The sequence below is a fragment of the Amblyraja radiata genome, chromosome 1 (genome assembly GCF_010909765.2).
Source record: "Amblyraja radiata isolate CabotCenter1 chromosome 1, sAmbRad1.1.pri, whole genome shotgun sequence".
Lineage (NCBI taxonomy): Eukaryota > Metazoa > Chordata > Chondrichthyes > Rajiformes > Rajidae > Amblyraja > Amblyraja radiata.
The window spans coordinates 155944314-155959102 of NC_045956.1; the positions used below are offsets into that span (position 1 = coordinate 155944314).

At 43.6% G+C, this 14789-nt stretch overlaps 1 protein-coding gene across 3 annotated transcripts in view; it reads left to right on the top strand.

The window, feature by feature from the left end:
* Positions 1–14789, top strand: part of ccdc68 (coiled-coil domain containing 68) — a 74835-nt gene that overhangs the window by 45229 nt on the left and 14817 nt on the right. For all 3 annotated transcript variants that reach the window (XM_033033337.1, XM_033033331.1, XM_033033322.1), the window contains one exon: positions 12130–12218. In XM_033033337.1, coding sequence (XP_032889228.1) covers positions 12130–12218 — 89 coding nt within the window. The remainder of the gene's footprint in view (positions 1–12129; positions 12219–14789) is intronic.

The window sequence follows — 14789 nt, forward strand, 5'->3', positions numbered from 1 at the left end:
TGCTGGGACCCCAGCTATTTACAATATATATTAATGATCTGGATGAGGGAATTGAAGGCAATATCTCCAAGTTTGCGGATGACACTAAGCTGGGGGGCAGTGTTAGCTGTGAGGAGGATGCTAGGAGACTGCAAGGTGACTTGAATAGGCTGGGTGAGTGGGCAAATGTTTGGCAGATGCAGTATAATGTGGATAAATGTGAGGTTATCCATTTTGGTGGCAAAAACAGGAAAGCAGACTATTATCTAAATGGTGGCCGACTAGGAAAATGGGAGATGCAGCGAGACCTGGGTGTCATGGTACACCAGTCATTGAAAGTAGGCATGCAGGTGCAGCAGGCAGTGAAGAAAGCGAATGGTATGTTAGCTTTCATAGCAAAAGGATTTGAGTATAGGAGCAGGGAGGTTCTACTGCAGTTGTACATGGTCTTGGTGTGACCACACCTGGAGTATTGCGTACAGTTTTGGTCTCCAAATCTGAGGAAGGACATTATTGCCCTAGAGGGAGTGCAGAGAAGGTTCACCAGACTGATTCCTGGGATGTCAGGACTGTCTTATGAAGAAAGACTGGATAGACTTGGTTTATACTCTCTAGAATTTAGGAGATTGAGAGGGGATTTTATAGAAACATATAAAATTCTTAAGGGGTTGGACAGGCTAGATGCAGGAAGATTGCTCCCGATGTTGGGGAAGTCCAGGACAAGGGGTCACAGCTTAAGGATAAGGGGGAAATCCTTTAAAACCGAGATGAGAAGAACTTTTTTCACACAGAGTGGTGAATCTCTGGAACTCTCTGCCACAGAGGGTAGTCGAGGCCAGTTCATTGGCTATATTTAAGAGGGAGTTAGATGTGGCCCTTGTGGCTAAGGGGTATGGAGAGAAGGCAGGTACGGGATACTGAGTTGGATGATCAGCCATGATCATATTGAATGGCGGTGCAGGCTCGAAGGGCCGAATGGCCTACTCCTGCACCTAATTTCTATGTTTCTATGTTTCTATGTTTCTAAATGGCGTGGATGTCTGGGGAAATGATAACTGGTCGGGTGACATTTTACAAAGTAGTCTGGAGCAGACACAAGGTTGCTAGGTTTCGGATGTGGCAATGAACCGGAATATTTGCAAGCACATGCAGGAGTATGCAACATTAAATTGCAATATAATGAGAGAATGCAACATTAGATTGGAACCTGTTTGAACCTGTGTGAAGCAGTGTTAGGAGGACTACTTGATGACATTGTTCGAGCTCTTGACTACGTGAGTCTTGTATCCCATGAGGGTAATTGAATTGAATAATTTATTGTCACATGTGACAAGTCACCACAAAATCCTTTGTTTGCATACCCAAGGTATGCAAATAGTCATAGCCATAAAGGGCCATAAAGGCCGCTTACAAATTTATAAATTCCCTCCCCCCTCCCGCAGCAGTTTTCCCTTTGTTCTTCCCTCCCTCCCTCACAGTGGTCCCCCCACGCCGGGTCCTCCAATGTCCACTATTCTTCCCCCTGCCCCCCCCCCCCCCCACACACAAGGTCATAATGGTCAAATTGAATAAATTCTGAACTTTGTATTTCCAAAGGAATGTATATGTTAATAAATGGATTTCCAAGTGAAGTAAATGGATTCAGTGGAAGAAAGATTTGATAATGTAGTCTCTTAACAAAGATATAAGTGCAATCAGATGGCACAAAAAAAAGAGACATAAGAGTTGAAGGAAAATAATTTTGTGCAGCTCATTAGTTTCCCCCCTTATCCCAGGGATATGCCAATAGGTTAATTAGTAATTGTAATTTACCCCTAAGCCTTGTAGTTTTGTGACAAAAGTATCATTGCGGAGTTGATGGACCTGTACGAGGATATGAGCAATCAACATGGTCCCAAACAAATCGAATCCTTGTGTTGTATAATATGTATGTAAGGAAGAGGAAATCTATGCATTTTCTCTTGATATTCATTGACATTCTCTCACTTAGACCCCAACACCATCATTCTGCGAGTTACATAATCCTGAGTCACCATTCATCCAAAATGTAATTAGACAGCAAATACATGTGGGTACAAGCCAAAGGCTCAAATTCTGCAGTGGATGACTCATTTCCTGACACTTCATAACCTTTAAACATTTTATAAAGCAATAGTCAATGCTACAAATGAATACTCTCTAGCTCTCTATTAAAGATATCTATTAAAGATAGCGGAGTCAAGGGATATGGGGAGAAGGCAGGAACGGGGTACTGATTGTGGATGATCAGCCATGATCACATTGAATGGCGGTGGTGGCTCGAGGGGCCGAATGGCCTGCTCCTGTACCTATTGTCTATTGTCCCTAAATTAATTTTATTTAAAAATGTTTTGGAAACCAAATGCCAACCAAAACAAAATATTTGTTCCTTTTCCAATGAAGCAGCAAGGTTCTTGTGCATACCATTTTAAAGATGCATTGCATTTCTTCATCAAGGTTTGTTCAGTAGGACCTTCCATCTTGCAGCCTTTGCTACCCAGAATAATAAGAGGAATACGTGAATGCCATTTCTTGTAAGTATCCTTCTCTAAACTATCATACACCATCCTGATTTGGGCATCTTTCATATTTCCTTCATTAGTACTGAAAACAAAAACCTAAATGGCCTAATAACAGAAGTACAGTAGTTGCGAAACAGAGTTCAGTTCAGAGTATTTTAGACTTTCGAGATACAGCACTTAAACAGGCCCTTTAGCCCACCGAGTCTGCACCAAGCAATGATCACTAACACTACCCTACACACAAAGAACAATTTAATATTTTACCGTAACCAATTAACCTGCAAATCTGTACGTTTTTGGAGTGTGGGAGGAGACCAGACCGCCTGCAGAAAACCCAAGCAGTCAGAGGGATAACATACAAACTCCATACAAACACCACCTTTAGTCAGGATCAAACCTGGTTTTCTGGCGCTGTAAAAAAATCAACTCTACTGCTGTGTCACTGTGCCGCCCACAGTTCTTTAGACCAATTAGGGACAGGTGTTGAATGCAAAGCACACATGGGACAAACACACAGAGATTGCTTTAATAACCAGACTATACAGATTAAAGTAGTTGGCAAAAATTGGAAATGCATTTTTATTCATGGAATTATTTAAAAATGGAGAGCGCTGCTAAATTTGATGGTGAATTCAGATTCAATACCAGGATTAAAAGGGAAATTGGAAAAATACCTGAAGGGCAGATTTTCAGGAGTTTAGTGACAGAGTGAAGGAAAAGGAATATAATTAATTGATTTTCACGTTAGGTTGTGGGTAGTTCAGACTCAAAATGACACAAAGTGCTGAAGTAACTCGGCAGGTCAGACAGCAACTCTGGAGAACATGAATGGGTGAGGTTTCGGGTTGAGACCCTTCCTCAGACTCCACATGTTGCTCTATGATCAGCCAGCACAGTAACTGGTGACCCAGGTTTGAGTCTGGTCCTGGGTACTGTCTGTGTGGAGTTCACATGTTCTCCCTGTAAATTTCCACCAGGAACTCCCATATCCCAAAGGCCTACTGGTAGGTTAAATGGCTGTTGTAAATACTTCTAGTGCAAGTGAGTGGCCGTCAATTAGGAAAGAAGAGGAGTCCACAGTCAAGAGAGTCAAAAGTGTTCTATTGTCATATGTTCCAGACAGAACAATGAAACTCTTAAAGGGCTGTCCCATGAGCATGCGACCTGCATGCGGCAAGCGTAACCTAAAGGGCCGGTCCCACAGCATGCGCCTGCATACGGCAAGCGCAACCTAACATGGTCGCTTGAGCCGTACGGCATGTGGCAAGCACGACCAAACCAGAAGCGGGAGCCGCGCGGAGGTCGAATGAGTGACACGGCGTCGAGGCTGCTGCGGGCCGGCAGGCCGTTGCCGCGCGGAATTTTTAAACACGGTAATTTTTTCTGAGCCCCGCGCGATGTCGGGACCAGCTCCGCACAAATCCATACGGCTCCGGCGATCGAAGTGGGACCGGCCCCGCGAGGCCGTAAGGCTCAAGCGACCACATTAGGTCGCGCTTGCCGCATGCAGGCGCATGCTGGTGGGACCGAACCTTTAGGTCGCGCTTGCCACATGCAGGTCGCATGCTCGTGGGACAGCCCCTTTACTTGCAGCAGCACATCAGAATTTATACAGAGACATGTGAGAGAGAATAAGTTACAGGGAAATAAATAATGTAATGCCTTGACATAGATTATTTTGGCCAAATTGCTGCCTCCTTCATCATAAGTTTGTTGAAAGTAAGCATGCAGGTATTGAAAAAATCAAATGGCATGTTGGCCTTCATAGCGAGAGGATTTCAGCATAGGAGCATGGAGATCCTACTGCAGTTGTACAGGGCCCTGGTGAGACCGCACCTGGAGTATTGTGTGCAGTTTTGGTCTCCTAATTTGAGGAAGGACATTCTTGCTATTGAGTGAGTGCAACGTAGGAACACATGGTTAATTACCGGGATGACTGGACTGGACATATGAAGAAACAATTGATCAACTGGGCTTATATTCATGTATTTAGAAGGATGAGAGGGTATCTTATAGAAACATATAACATTCTTAAGGGATTGGACAGGCTAGATGCAGAAAATTTGTTCCCGATGTTGGGGGAGCCCAGAACCAGAGGTCACAGTTTAACAATAAAGAGTAGGCTGTTTAGGACTGAGATGAGGAAAAACCTTTTCACCCAGCGAGTTGTGAATCTGTGGAATTCTCTGCCACAGAAGGCAGTGGAGGCCAATTCACTGGATGTTTTCAAGAGAGAGTTAGATTTAGCGCTTCGAGCTAATGGAATCAAGGGATATGGGGAGAAAGCAGGAAAGGGGTACTGATTTTGGTTGGTCCACCATGATCATATTGAATGGCTTACTCCTTCACCTATTTTCTATGTAAGTTGGTGCAAGTATGTGTACATGGTAAGAGCACACTTGCAGAATTGTGTGCCGTTCTGGTCGCCCAGCAAAAGGAGGGATGTCATGAAGCATGAAAAGGTGTAGAAAAGTTTCAGGAGGATGTTGCTCCGGTGGGGAAGAGCCGATCCTGGACTTACCTGGACTTGTACCTTGTCCTTTTACCATCTGGACGCCCGCAGCAACGGCTGCGGAGGGTTGAGGTCCCGACCACGGGGGAAAATGGAGGACTGGCCAAATTGTGTGCCTTCCACCACAGTGATGAATGCTGTGGTGGATGTTTATGTTAAATTTTTATTGTGTTTTTGTGTGTGTTCTTTATCATTGTACTGCTGCTGACATATTCATTTCACTTGCACTTTATGTGCAATGTGACAAATAAACCGTATTGTATTGTATTGTATTGTATTGTATTGTATTGTATTGGGACTGCAGTGCTTGAGTTCTAATGAGAGTCTGGATAAACTGGGATTTTTGTCCCAGGAGACTGATGGGACAAAGATATAGAGATAGATAAAATTATGAAGGCCATAGACAAGGTGAATAGCCACCATCTTCTTCGCAGGGCGTGGGAATCTAAAACTAGTGGGCTTGGGCTTAAAGTAAAAGGGGAAAAATTTAGAAGGGACCCGAAGGGCAACTTTTTCACATAGATGGTGGTGCATAAATGCAATAAGCAGTCAGAGGAAGTTGTAGCAGGTATAATAATAATAGTAAGATTAAACGAGAACTTACCAGTTGGAAGTTTGATCTTTATTTTATGAGGAGTTACGTCAAGGGATTACGTGAAGACCCTGCCAGCACACATGCGCGACATTCTTCAAAGCAGCGGTGTGAAATCACAGTAATAGTAAGTGAAATAAACATAGTAAGATAAGAAGAACTAGGATACCAGTTGACCTTTATGATAGAGGGTGGGCGTGGAGGGCACGTAATCCCTCGACGTAACTCCTCATAAAATAAAGATCAAACTTCAAACTGGTAAGTTCTCGTTTAATCTTACTATTGTACTTCGGAGTCACGTGAGTGACTACGTGAAGATTTTAAAGATCTGTGATTCCATGCCGTGGATCAAATCCATGCTTCACTCACTGCCGAAGTCATCCAAGGGAGGAAGTATGTTATCGTATTCAGACATGAATCAAAATTTGAAACAATAACGATTTATTTTAACAAAGAAAATAATGCTCCCTCGGGCTAAATTATATTGCAGAACTTAAAATACTTTCTGCAAACACCGCAGGTTTGGCGATCGGCTTATTATAAAAGAGTTGGAAGGTCTTCTCCCTAGACCATCCTGCTGTCGCCAGGGTATGGTCCATTGGCACCTCCATGTTTTTAGCCGCCGATGTTGCTGCTGCCCTGGTGGAATGAGATTTTAAAATGTCAGTATCCACCCCAGCAGCTCCCAGAACCTGTCTAAGCCATCTAGAGATGGTCTGTGCTGACACCCGGCCATGAAGCTGTTTAAAGCTGACCCTTAGCGCCAATTCGCTTCCTCTTAAGGTTTTTGTAGTCTTAAGGCATAGCAGTAGGTGTGTCATAACACACAGACGGGTGTCAGATGGGTATGCCCGGAATTCCAAATTCAGTCCTGATGTTCCTGGTCTACTTTGTTTGACCAACTCCAAGATCCGGAAGATTATCTTGTCTGTTGATACCTTCATATTGTCCAGTCTTAGTTTGTGTAGGGACTGGACCCTTTGAGCTGAGACCAATGCCATCGGCATTACTATTTTTAATGTGAGCTGTTCCAGGGACAGGGACATTGCTGGTGACCAACCCCTTAGCAATGTGAGTACAACACTGACGTCCAAGATCTGGGAGTACCTCGGTCTAGGAGGGTTGGTGTTGTAAATAACCCTCATGAGTTTGGCAACTAGAGGGTGGGATCCCATGGAATGCTGACCTGGTGCCTGCCACAAGTATGCTGACAGAGCACTCCTAGCGCTATTGATAGCGCTGTGGCTCAGTCCTTCATCAAAATGAAGGCTGGATAGGAATTCCAGGACATTGGTGACTGTAGCTGTATTGTATGCTACACCAGTTTTTGAGCAGTACAATTCCCATTTCCTAATGCTGGAGAGGTACTGCTTCTTAGTTGACTCTCGATAGGCCGCCGTGATCATGTTCATGGTCCTGTCCGTCAGTCCCAGATCCAGCAAAGGTCTTTTCAGATTCTGCAAGCCAACAGATTGATCCTGTCATGGCACGGATGACTCTCGCCCGTAACAGGATGGACCAAAAGATCTGGTCTTTTAGTGATGGTCATATATGATTCAGAGACCATGTCGAGGACCACAGGGAACCATGGCTGTGTAGGCCAATCGGGTACTACCAAGATACCTGAAGCTGAGTCCATTTGTATTTTGCGTTGGACCCAACTGATGAGGCAGAAGGGGGGAAAAGCATAGAAAGACAAATTTCTCCAATTCAGCGAAAAAGCGTCCATCGCTGCTGCCCCAGGGTCTGGTTCCCAAGCGACATATGTTGGCAACTGGTGATTGAGTCTAGATGCAAAGAGATCGATATCAGGTGTACCATATTGCATAGTAATATCAGCAAATACTTTGTGGTTCAACATCCATTCGGTGTTGTCATTAAATTTTCGTGACCTGGTGTCTGCCACTGTATTGAGCTTACCTGGTAGGTAAGTTGCTGATAACCAAATATGTCTGTCGACACACCATTGCCAGATTGTATTGGCCAGATTGTCACACGATATCGATTTTATTCCACCCATATGATTAATATATGCCACCACCGTGGTATTATCAATTTGTAGGCGGACATGCAGATGGTGCATAGTTGAACAGTAAGCTTTTAGCCCATAAAACACACCCAACATTTCTAAATAATTTATACCCAGTGTTTGTAGTAATGATGATTCTTGTATGTTCCATCTACCACCAGTACTGGACATAGTGTTAGTTGCTCCTCAGCCATGAGCACTGGCATCCGTTTGTAATGTGAATGATGGGTTACTGATAACGATGGGGCTGGAACTATGCCAAATATTTTCCTTCCACCATTGTAGCTCCAAAATTGCTTTGGCTGGTAATTGCATAGGTCGATCAAAATGACCTGCATGTTGTTTTAGAGCTTGCACCTTTGCCCTTTGTAGATTTTGGTAATGCAAAGGTCCAAACTGAGTAGCTGGAAATGCTGCTACTAGTTTCCCAATTACTTTTGCCACCTGTCGAATGGATGGTTGATTAGTAACAATCAATTTGTTGCAGGCTTCCACCAAGTCTGCTGCTTTGTTCTTTGGCAATGTTACAGACATGTGGATAGAGTTAATTGTGAATCCCAGATAGTCCATAATTGTGGATGGTGTCAACTTAGATTTATCTGGATGGATGATAAACCCCAGTGTTTCAAACAAATATTTGGTAGCTAAAACCGCTGATATAGCTAATTCCAGGGTTTTCCCGCACAATCAAAATACCATCAAGATATGCCATAACAATATGTTTTTGTTTCATTAGTATTGCCAAGGCCGGTTTCAATAACTTGGTAAATAGTCTTGGGGCTGATGTTAACTCATTAGGCAACGCTTTATACTGCCATATTTACCCCATCCAGTTAAATTTTAGGTATCGACGATGATCCTTATGTATGGGTACTGAATAGTATGCATCTTTTAGACCAATGCATGCCATGAAGTATCCCTCAGAAACTAACTGTTTGGCAGTAACAAATGTTTCCATTTGGTGGGCGGCGCGACTTTCGTCAGCAGCGGCCTCTGCAGTCCGTCTGCGTTTTTATTATTTTATGTCTATGTTTTTATGTAGTTTTTGTTATTTTTTGTTGGGGTATGTGTGTGGGGGGGTGGGGGTGGTGTGGGGGGGAGGGGGTAACTTTTAAATCTCTCCCTGCACGGGAGACCCGACCTTTTCTTTGTCAGGTCTCCGTTGTCATTGGGGCTGCAACGAGGAGCGGCCTCCAACAGGAAGACCGGGGGCTGTGGTGCCGACTACTCACCTCACCGTCGCGGAGCTGGCCGAGTCCAGAGCAGGTGGAGCTGTGGTGGACGCTGCTGCGGCCTGACCTCCGGAGATTCGGAGGCTGCAACTGCGGGTTTGGCGGACAGTGACACCGGGAGCCCGCGGGTCCCTGGGGGGAGACCGCTTTTCGGGGCTTCCGCAACGGCGACTTTTCCGCCCGAGTTGCGGGGTTGAAGAGCTCCTGGAGCGGGGCCTTACACCATCGCCCCGCGCGGCTTGGAATGGCCGCGGGACTGCGAGCGCCCGCCGGGGGCTCTAACACCAAGACCCGGTGTGCGACCTTGCATCACCCGGCGTGGCTTTAATGGCCGCGGGACAATCGCCATCGCCCGCCGGGGGCTTTGACTTTGACTCTGACATCGGGGGGGGGGGGAGTGCAGTGGAGAGATAAGTTTTTTTGGCCTTCCATCACAGCAATGTGATGGATGTTTATGTAAATTATGTTGTGTCTTGGGTCTATTTGTTTGTTTTATGTATGGCTGCAGAAACGACATTTCGTTTGGACCTCAAGGGGTCCAAATGACAATAAATTGAATTGAATTGAATTGAATTGAAAAAAATGAATATACTTTACAAAAGTATTCAGTCTAGTCAAGTCAATGATGATGCGACATCCACCATCTTTCTTGGTCTTCGTAAAAATGTTGGATACAAATTCCAGAGAGTCATGTGCCGACCTCTCCATTACACCTTTAGCATGTAACTTCACCAGTTCTGCATGTCCTTCCAACTTTTCCTGTTGTGAGAGTACAAACTCCCGGTTAGGTACATGTTGAACTGGTGGCATACTTTTTTGGATGAACTCAATTTTGTATCCCTGAATACTTTGTAGTATATATTTGTCAGTTGTAATAGTCCTCCATGCTTCCCAAAACAAGTGTAACCTTCCCCCTGTTAGTACAGGACCTACACCTTTTATATTCTGGAAGGAACCAAATCCATGGTTACCAGTGGTACGTTCATTTCTTCGGCTTCTGCCTCTTCTGCGGTCGAGTTGCTGGAGTGTGAGGTTGCCGCATTTTCCATGAGGGTTGCTCTGGGCCTTGGCCTAAAAAAGACCTTTATGGTTGCTGCGTGACTCTCATGCTTTCACCAGCATCCTGGTGTCGATGCCTTCTGGTGGATGCATAGGGGTGCTGCCATCTGGGGTGTGTGATCTTGCTCGTTCCTGCGGACGATATGAGCACAACGGCTTTAGACTCTTCATCGAGTTCTTTTGCTTGTTTAGACAAGTTTCCCCAAACAGCAGTATCTGCGATTGTGCTGTAGCGGTTTTGCACAACCCTGCGAATTTGGGGTTCAGAGCAGGTTTGATTGCGTTCTTCTTTAAGCAATTTATTTCGTACTGGGTATTACAAAGTAATGCCAGTGTGTCCTGCTGATGGTCCGTCATTTCAGTACCATCAACAGAACGAGCGTATGATGTTATGCCCGAAGTCAGAAGTTTTAGGATCTTCTGAAGTTTGACTTCCTGGGCTCTTATGCCAATCCTGATGTACCCCCAGATTTGACTGTTGACTGCGGGTAAATTCAATGAAATGCAGTTTTCAGGAGGCATATATCTCTCCATTGTATCGTTAACTACCTGTTCCTGCAGAGGGTTGAAGGACAGGTAGTCTATGCTGGCCGCCAGTTTGGTCTGCAACGGTTGTCCCAATTGCGGTGGTACTGCAAACTTGGTGACCACTCCCAGCAGCTCTTTCGGGTCCTGCACCCCCAGCACACTGCCGGTATCTTCAGCCATGTTCCCCTCTTCAAGACCAGCCTAGCCCTGGCCCGCAATGCTCCCCTCTGTCGAGGGAGATGCATTGGACAGCGCCGGATACGGTGCTGTTGTCGGAGTGCGAAGACTCCCATAGTGAGCTTGCTCCATCTCCGAATAAGAGAAACTTACCTGTAGGTCCCGTTTTTAAACGTTGCCGTGGGAGAGCATTTCCCCCGCCCGTCGTTGTGCAATGCGTGAGACAATATGTCGCACATGCGTGCTGGCGGGGTCTACACATAGTCACTCACGTGACTCTGAAGTAAAATGTTTTATAGACATTTAGATAGATACATTGATAGAAAGGGTTTGGAGGGATATGGGCTAAAAGCAAATAAATGAGAATAGCTGAAGTAGACAATTTGTTCAGCTAAAGGGTCTGTTTCTTTGTTTAAATCTGAGACTCTAAATTATGTTACCAAGGAGGTTTGACACATTGCTCAAAATGAGTTGCATGATTAGATGGAAGGTTTGGGAAAATTAAACTATTTCACTTCCCTATTTTTCCATCAATACTGGCATGTGTTTTGCCCAGCTTATTCATTAAATGCTGTCACATTAAAAGACTACAAAAAGTAGTAAACACTGCCCAGTCCATCATCGGCTCTGACCTTCCTTCCATCGATTTATCACAGTCACTGCCTCAAAAAGGCTGGCAGTATCATCAAAGACCCACACCATCCTGGCCACACACTCATCTCCCTGCTACCTTCAGGTAGAAGGTACAGGAGCCTGAAGACTGCAACAGCCAGGTTCAGCAATAGCTACTTCCCCACAGCCATCAGGCTATTAAACCTGGCTTGGACAAAACTCTGAACATTAACAACCCATTATCTGTTATTTGCACTTTATCAGTTTATTTATTCATGTGTGTATTTATTTATATAATGGTATATGGACACACTGATCTGTTTTGTAGTCAATGCCTACTATGTTCTGTTGCACTGAAGCAAAGCAAGAATTTAATTGTCCTATCAGGGACACATGACAATAAACTCACTTGAACTTGAACAATCCTTCTCAAGGTTCACAATTGTGATTCAGGATGGTTTCCAGTGTTTATGTTGACTTGATAAGACCTTTCCCAATACTGATATCTTATTGGCAATACTCATATTGTGTATTTAACATCTAATATATTATTTGAGTAGAATTGCAGGCTGTGAAGTAGCAAGATATATGTTACCTTTGGGGTTTAATTTATTCCAGTGCTGCACTAGTGAGCAATTTGCATGTCATTTTAGTTCTGTTTTAGCATCTGTTTTATTGTGTGAAGGTGGTTTACAACACTATCTTAGTCAATGTCGTCCAAATAATTTAAGTCCTCCTGCTCGTCTTGCGTTAAGAATGTTTTTTTTTTAATAACAATCTACATAAATTTAATGTCGACTCTATTTGTTTTGAAATTTGCTATGTACATAAAGGGCTCTTATGGGGTGCAATTCACATATTTTTCACAGGAGAAGGAAGAGTTGATGGGAAGGAAGCTTTCTGTGGAGAAAGAGATGGAATGCAAGAATTCAATGGATTATCCAGACGGCACAAAAGGGTAGGACATTCACTTTCCAGTCACCTCATCCTTGATACATTTTAATGTTCTTTGCCTCGTTGGTTTGCTAGCAACATTTGCTCTTCTTTTATAAAACTGGGCTCATTTTAATGATGAAATGAGCACACAGGTATCTTTGAAAGGACTCAAAGTGCTGGAGTACCAGCGGGTCAGGCAGCATCTTTGGAAAACACAGTCTGGTGACGTTTCAGGTCGGGACCCTTCTTCGGATTCTTCAGACTGAAGAAGGCTCCCAGCCCGAAATGTCACCTATCCATGTTCTCCAGCGATGCTATCTGACCTGTGGAGTTACTCCAGCTTTTTGAGTCTTTGATAGACCAGCAGCATCTGCATTTACTTGTTATTACACAAGTATCTTTGTTAGTTTACTGTGCAAGTGAAGATTAATCCTTTATTAACATTTCCTTACCCTGCTATATCATTTATGCCTCTTTATATTTCATCTTATTTTTGTCTGTCACTGTTTCTCTACTCCTTCCTCCAGTTTGCTTGTATTTTTGTTTTTTATTTTTTGTATTTGTATTTTTTAATGACCACACAGCCAGGCTGGTGGAATTTGTTCTCAGTACAGCTCGATACAGGTTCCAACATTTCATCAAACATTCAACTCGTGACGTAGATATACATACAAACAGACACATTTCATAATGCATAAGGGCCACGCTTATTCGTATTTCCTCACCGTACGGAGTTTAAAAAGTTAATTGCGGTAGGAATGAAACTGTTTTTGAAACGGGTTGTTTTGGAGGCAATTGACCTGTAACGCCTCCCAGAGGGCAGTAGCTGAAAGGCATAGTGTGCAGGGTGAGTGGGGTCAGTGATGATCTTGCGGGCTTTGTGAAGTGTCCGTTTATGGTAGAGTGATTCAAGTGATGGAAGGGGTAAGCCAATAATTTTGGAAGCTCTGTTTATAATGCGTTGTAGTTTCTTCCGGGAGAGTGAGTCGAGGCTGCCGAACCAAACTGTGATAGATGAAGTGAGGATGCTTTCAATAATGGCTGTATAGAAGCAGAGCATCAGATGAGGCCTTACTCTGAACTTCCTAAGCTGTCGAAGATGGAAAAGTCTTTGCTGGGCTTTTCCATAGATGTGGTCTGCGTTTGTCCTCCATTTGAGATTGTTGCTGATGTGGGTACCAAGGAGTTTGAAAGTGTCAGTGATGATGATGGATTCACCGTTGATGAGCACAGGAGTTTTGGGGGGTGGCTGGCGTCTTAGGTCGATGATGAGTTCTTTTGTTTTTGATTAATTGAGTAAGAGATCATGGTCTGTGCACCAGGTCACTGCTTGGTTGATCTGTGCACGGTATTCAGTTTCTTGGTTGTTGGTGATGAAACCTATGATTGTTGAGTCGTCCGCGTATTTGTACAAGTTGACAGAGCTGTGGTGGGATGTGAGCTGGTTTGTGTAAAGAGAGAAAAGCCAGGGTGAAAGAACACAGCCTTGGGGTGTGCCTGTACTGAGGAACAGAGGGGAGGGTGTATTATTGTTGATCCTCACCCTCTGTTTCCTGTTCCAGAGAAAGCTGTGAATCCAGTAACAAATGCATGGATCAATGTTCAAGTCCAGTTTGTAATTCTCCCGTGCCACTGCTGCTTCCAGTATATAAATAAATGTCATAATATTGAGTGCATAAATAGATCAATGGCTTGCTTCTCACCAGTTGTAGTCAGATTCATGGATACTTGTACAAATTGCGTACTATGTTGAAAAATGATAGAATACCATCTTCATGAAGTAATCCCAAGTTATTCTGATGAAATTTATGAACAAATCTTCCTCTCTCCACCCTGATCGTCACATTCCTTCTCCAGACGTAGACTTCTGTGTGAGTTCACTCATGTTGACAAATCTTCAATGATCCATACACTGAAATCTCTACTCAGGGATCCAAGCTCCCAGCAGCATTGCAGAAATCGAAATTATATTGACTAGACATGTATTCATAGCTGCATTAAAACTGAGCTGAAAATAGATACAAAATGCTGGAGTAAATCAACGGGTCAGGCAGCATCTCTGGAGAAAAGGAATAGGTGGCATTTCGGGTTGGAACCCTTCAGACCTGACATTCAGACAAAACTGATCCCCGAATATTCTCCATTTCTCTTTCCCCGATGGATTTTTCCACTTTTCTGGTGCAGACTTTATTCCTCAAAATATATAAAAACAATGAATTATCTTTTTTAAACGATTGCATGTGTTCATCTGCCATCACAGAGCTTAATCTAATCTCGAAAATGGCATCAGCCATCCTTCCTCACTGGCTTTGTTTAAATTTTAAGTGGCTGAATTTTGAATATATAATTATTTTATATTGTGAACTCTCTTCTGTGAATCCGAATTGCCATTATTTACACAGACGAAGAGTTTAAAATATTCTGTATCTTTCTTAATTGATCAATATATTATTCTAGAAAATTCCCTTAGAGATATTCCATGAATTAATCCTTCAAGCTCTTTTTGTAAGTTCCTTTGAGTTATGTTCTGTACAGTCCTGCTAGGGAGGCTGTGAGCTTCTCCCATATGTGTTTTCTATCCTTGTTTTGTTTT